This window comes from Myotis brandtii, unplaced genomic scaffold, assembly GCF_000412655.1.
Source record: "Myotis brandtii unplaced genomic scaffold, ASM41265v1 scaffold893, whole genome shotgun sequence".
Lineage (NCBI taxonomy): Eukaryota > Metazoa > Chordata > Mammalia > Chiroptera > Vespertilionidae > Myotis > Myotis brandtii.
Genome location: NW_005371660.1, coordinates 794,860 through 801,141, shown reverse-complemented (window position 1 = coordinate 801,141; position 6,282 = coordinate 794,860). Strand labels below are relative to the sequence as shown.

Below are 6,282 nucleotides of genomic sequence, written 5' to 3'. Positions count from 1 at the left end.
AATGACCCTTTTACAGGGGTCGCCTAAGACCATCCTGCATATCAGATATTTACATTATGATTCATAACAGTAGCAACATTACAGTTATGAAGCAGCAACGAAAATAATTTTATGGTTGGGTCACAACATGAGGAACTGCATTTAAAGGGCCAGAAGGTTGAGAACCGCTGCCCTGGCGTCTCAGATTGTCCCTCAGACCGTTATCCCACCTTCCAAGGGCCACTTCAAATGCCTCTCTTCCACCACGACTGTGATTCTAAACACGTCTGCTTTGATTGCAGCTATTTGCTATATTGTTATGTATCATGTGTCTTATTAACCCAGCTGAGGTCACTCGCTGCTTTGAGGTCATGGCTGTATCTGATTTGCCTTTGGAACCTCAGATCAAGAGCACCTGGTCCAGTGCCTTGAACACCGTGAGTGCTCAGTGAATGTTGGTTAAACTGAATTGGAAAGGAGTGTGACCTTGAATTACAGCTACATTTGCTACCAGATGCACAGCAAGTGCTTTTACCAATGGCTCGTTACATCAGATACTTCTTTGGGAAGTTTCTCCAGTTTTCCTATGGGTTGTGCACCTACCGGGGATGTGGTAAGATTGAAATCCTCGAGTAGAGTAAATAATAAAGTTCTCTTTGGTTTAATTCCGCATGAAGGAAACAATGTGAGCAGCCAGCAGAGAAATATGAATTCAGTAAAAAATGTAGTCTGATGTGACTGAAGCATAGCAGGCGGGGATGTGGAGTTTTAAAAAATGATATGATAAAGAGTTAGGGCATTGGAATCAAACTATCTGTTTTCCTGCCCCAGCCTCTTTATTGAATAGCTGGATGAAACTTGTGCAAGTTACTTAATCTCTCTGTGTCCCAGATTTCTCATCTATCAAAGGAGGGTGAAAACAGCATCCTCGCATAAGTAGTTGTGAGACTTAATTGAGGAAATATATGCGGATCACACAGCATAGTGTGTGGCACACATCAAGCACTCAAGTTCTAGTGGCAGTTATCATCATGGTAAAAATCTTAGTTATTAGGAATCTGTTCAAAGGAGAAGACATTATTTTCCACAGACCTGTAAAATTGTATAGTTGTACTATGTCAAACTCAAAGGTTTATTTCTGGTATTCAATTACGGATGACAGCATTGACGTGTGCACTTTATTCAAGCAATACTTATTGAATGTCTATTTTGTGCCAGATGTGGGTGAACAAATTGTACTTGATTCAAAGAAGACTAGGAATGAAAGAAACCAGGAGAGCCAGGAAAAGGTTAAGAATACACACCACAAATAGAAAGAGGAGGTAAATTAAACCCGAAGTTCCATCAGAGGTCAGAATGTCAAGGTTTGCCAAAAATAAGTAGAGAAAAATTAGCCAGAACAGCTCCTATGTAAGGCTCAAAACTGAACGGAACAATGAATTAAAATACTGGCCACTAAAAGATGATTTGCTGGAGTTCAAAGAGGGCTTATTAGAAGAGAGGGCAACAGGAAAAAAGTAAGGACTTCCTTTATTATATATTACATATCAGTTTTCATTTACTTATCTTTACATTTGAAAAGTATAAATAATAAATAATAACTACATGTTTTAAAAGTCTTAACTCCTCTGGTTCTCACAATAATACTAAAGGTCGAGAGATGCTCTTTGCAACCAATGACTATGCCCCCACCCACCTTTTTCCAAAGCACTGATTTGTGCTATTTAAAAGCAATCTTATGGAGAATTCAGGTCCATCTCATTAGCTGACCATGAACAAAAGAATGAGGATGCCGGAGAATGCCAGAGGTTCTAGGCGGCCAGGACACACATGGATACAGTCAATTGCAATGCCAAGCAAGATAGCTAAGATTGCTCCTCACTCAGCATAAAGGTCCCAAAGGATATTAAAAGCTTGGCAACCTTCAAAAGCTTCTCTTGCTTCCGCACAGGGTGGGAGAAACAGCTTGCTCAGTGGGAAAAACCATAGCCCAGGGCCAATCCGCTGGCCAGATTCATCAAAGAGATGGCTGAGACAGAACAGATTTTTCCTTTTCGTATAGGAATGACTCATGAGCTTGTTTACTCAAAAAGTTACATCCTCCATGGAGAGAAGTGGAAGATAGGGAGTTGATGATTCAAGTTCCTATTGATCAGCCCACTCCCTCCAGCCCCTCAACTCTCTATGCAATTACAGGCACACCACCACTACCCAGAAGATAGTATATTTTGTTGTTGTTTTTCTCTCTCTTTTTAATTGTATTTTACTCTATTTTTTTCTGCCTTCATTTTTTGTCATCAATAAAACAAAGAACTCAACTACTCTCTTTTGTTTACTCTTAGACTTTATATTTTATTTTTTTAATCTTTATTGTTGAAAGTATTACATAAGTCCCCCCTTTCTCCCCATTAACCTCTTCCAGCCCACTCCAGTCCCCCCTCCCCCAGACCCTCACCACCCATATTCTTAGACTTTTTAGAGGAAGAATGCACTTGATTGGCTAAGAATATGGACTCAGAGTAAAACAGTCTGGGTTAAAATTTTGACTCTGCTAAACCTCCAACTGTGTGACCCTGAGCAATTTCTTAACTGCCCTGGCCTCTGTTTCTCTGTCAGTAAGAATGGGGTTAGTAATGTTACTGATATCACAGAGTTATTATGGGGATTAAATTAGTTAATATGTGGAGAATAACTCCATGTTGTTAGTTGTCAACAAATGCTTAATATTACCATTATTACTTCACAGATGACCAGATGTTCACCTTCCAGTACCAATCTTCTTTTATGCAGTATTTAAGTTCAAACCATAAATGTCGTTAGGTCTTTTAGGGGAAATATATTTTTTCTATTAAAAATATTTTCTCAGGCTGGAGAGACTTTCTGGGAGTTTCAAAAACTATCTATATAGAAAAAATGAATTTTTTAAGTGTGGTATGTGTTTCAGTATAACTGAGGAATCATCTTTCTCCTATCTGTTAGTACACAGGGAGGAAGTTCTAGATCAGCCGTGGGCAAACTACGGCCCGCGGGCCGGATCCGGCCAGTTTGAAATGAATAAAACTAAAAAAAAAAGACCGTACCCTTTTATGTAATGATGTTTACTTTGAATTTATATTAGTTCACACAAACACTCCATCCATGCTTTTGTTCCGGCCCTCCGGTCCAGTTTAAGAACCCATGTGGCCCTCGAGTCAAAAAGTTTGCCCACCCCTGGTCTAGATAGACAGATGGATAGATGATAGATAGATATTTTGTTTTTCTATTTTATTAACCTGTTCCTTTTCTAGCATCCTTGGAAAATCATGGAAGGGCTTATTTGTGATTTTTTTTTCTCAGTCCTATCTGAAAAAGCTTCACACAGGCAAAATATTAAAAGCCATTTTAAAAATTGTTTATTTCCATGTACTCTGCCTTTCAAGCAAAAGGTGTAAATCTGTTCTCTGACACATAAAAAAATTATCTAGTTAGTCTAAAATTTTAAGTCCTCTTGGCATTGTGATTACTTATTCTACCTTTAATGAAGGTTGGCTGAGCTATTTTTTCCAGATTTCACTTATAAGTGCCTACTTATTTCCACATTCTCTACTGTGTCCTACAATAAACTTAAATGACAGATAATCCCCAACTAGATTGGCTTGGTTCAGTCTGCCAGTGATTAATTCATGGATTGTTTTTACTCACTTGGTAAAATCAGGACGTCATCCCCAGGGCCTGGGATGGTATGGTTGTGTCCTCCCCAGCCCTCTTCAATGCCTGTCCATGCTTCAGGGAGGGACCATTTTAAAGCTGATTCAGGCACAGAGGTAGTAGCTAGAAAACAAGAGTGAAGTAGTAAAGAGTAACTGAAAATCTGATTCACTATGATAACTTGCAAATTCTATTATTATTTTAGAATGCTGGTGATATTTTCACCTCCAGAAGTGGCTGCTTTTTAAAATTTTATAACCTTCCAACAAAACTTTTATCAGATACAAAGCAAGTAATTATTCACTCCATTGATTACCTCCACTTCTAGGAAAAATATAATTTACTTTTGTTATTAAATGGTTGTGTTTTGCCTTATTATAATTATTATATGAGCTTACCATAAAACAATTGAAAAGGGCAAATATAGAAAGAAAAATAAAAAAATAATAATGGCTTATAACCTCACTACCTAGAGATAACACCATTAACCTTTTATTTGTATTTTCTTCCAGAATTGCTCAGCATTTTTATATAATTGAGATTATGTCATATATGCAATTTTACAACCAATTCTTTCTTTATTTAGCTTAGTCATTTTTCATATGCATTTTCTCATGTCATTATAACTCCTTGTAAATATAATTTTAATGGCTACCAAACCTATATATATAAAAGGCTAATATGCAAACTGTCCCCTCTAGAGTTCGACCAGAGACCAGGAGTTCAATCGCTCATTATAATGTGTGCTGACCACCAGGGGGTGGCACGGAACAAAGGAAGGCCCTGGACAGCAGCTGGGGAAGGGCATTTTCTCATGTCATTATAACTCCTTGTAAATATAATTTTAATGGCTACCAAACCTATATATATAAAAGGCTAATATGCAAACTGTCCCCTCTAGAGTTCGACCAGAGACCAGGAGTTCAATCGCTCATTATAATGTGTGCTGACCACCAGGGGGTGGCGCGGAACAAAGGAAGACCCTGGACAGCAGCTGGGGAAGGGAGGCCCCAGCTGGTAGCCTGAAGGCCCCGATTGGCCCTGACCACTGGCCAGGCCTAGGGACCCTACCCGTGTGCACTCGGCCTCTAGTATTCTATATGAAAAGTCCATAATTTACTTAATTTCTAATATTTGGTATTTAAGCTGATTTCTTCTTAAAATAGAATCACTGAATCAAAAGGTATGATCTTCTCATAGCTCTTAATGAATATTAAAAGCAGGATAATAATTTGGATACCACTCATTGCAATAATTTACATACAGTTCCTATGTTCCAAATGGTTTTTATTGATTCTGCCACTGATGATCAACCAGCATTTTCTTTTCAACCCTCCTACTGGCCTCTTCATCAGGGAATTACAACATAAATCGACTGATTTCCAATGAGGAATGCCCAGCATCACATCACGCACACCATGCTGAATTATACCCATATGTTCTTTACTGGAATGTGATCCCTGCTACAGTCATGGGGCAGAGAAATTGTCTCAGAAAAGGATGAAAAGATTCACAGATGACTAAACATTCTTCTTCCAGCACAGACCATCTTTTATTCAGTAATATTTTAAGTAGTTCAAATTAAACCACAAATGAAATTAAGTCTTATAGAGGGAATACATTTGTTCTACGAAAAATAGTTTCTTCTCACGCTAGAAAAATTTCCTGGGAGTTTCAAGAACTCATATGATGGGGGATCTCACATGATTGGTGGGAGGGGCAGATCTCATTCATTACTTGCTAAGTTCATAACCATAAATAATCAATGTCTTCTCTATCAGGATTGCCTTAAAAATGTAGGGATACAAAAAGAAATACTACGCCACATTTTGCCCCAAGGAGCTAATAGCATATGTAAGTTGTGTAAGTAAATATTGGGAGGATAGAGCTCTGAATGGATTTCTCTCTAATGGTACCCGAGCAAGGGAGGAAATGAGACCTTGCCAGGGCAGGCTTCCTAGAAAGGAAGATCTGGGCTGCATTTGAAAGGCTCGGGAGCTATAAAGGTAAAGGGGGAGTGAGATGTGGTGAGGGTATGTGGTGAGAGTCTGCACTCTAGACAGAGGAATGAGCATGAGCAATGGGAAGAAATGAAAGATCAAGTGGAAGAACTATGGGCAGTTTGTAAGGAGGCAAATGATGAGGCTGCAAAAACAATCAGAGATGAATATGTGAAGAGTAACAAAGATGGAGAAGCCTCTGTATTTCCATCATGGGTGCTGACAGGCAGAGATAGAGATACCCATTAGGACATCTACACTAATAAAAAAGAAACATGGTAATTAGTGTACGACCGCTACCCTTCCCATTGGCTAATCAGGGTGATATACAAATTAACTGACAGCCAAGATGGCGGCCGGCAGCCAGGCAGCTTAAAGCGAACATGAGGCTTGCTTCCTTCAGTGAAGGAGGACTCCAAGGTTCCCCGCCTGCGCTGCCGGCCTCTGAGCTGGCAGTTGGAAACATTGTAACATTTATAGAAGCTAAACAAAACCCCAGAGACCAGCTTTCAGCAGGCCGGGATCTCAGAGCTGGAGTTATACATTGTTTCGATTATAGAACCAGCAGTGGAAGCCTCAGAGCTAGAGCCAGAGCTAAAGCTGGCCCAGAATAAAA

General features: G+C 39.3%; 1 protein-coding gene across 1 annotated transcript in view; it reads right to left on the bottom strand.

Moving 5' to 3' along the window:
• Positions 1 to 6,282, bottom strand: part of PKHD1 (polycystic kidney and hepatic disease 1 (autosomal recessive)) — a 438,226-nt gene that overhangs the window by 177,634 nt on the left and 254,310 nt on the right. The window contains exon 51 of the mRNA XM_014532447.1: positions 3,661 to 3,789. Within this exon, the coding sequence (XP_014387933.1) occupies positions 3,661 to 3,789 (129 nt within the window). The remainder of the gene's footprint in view (positions 1 to 3,660; positions 3,790 to 6,282) is intronic.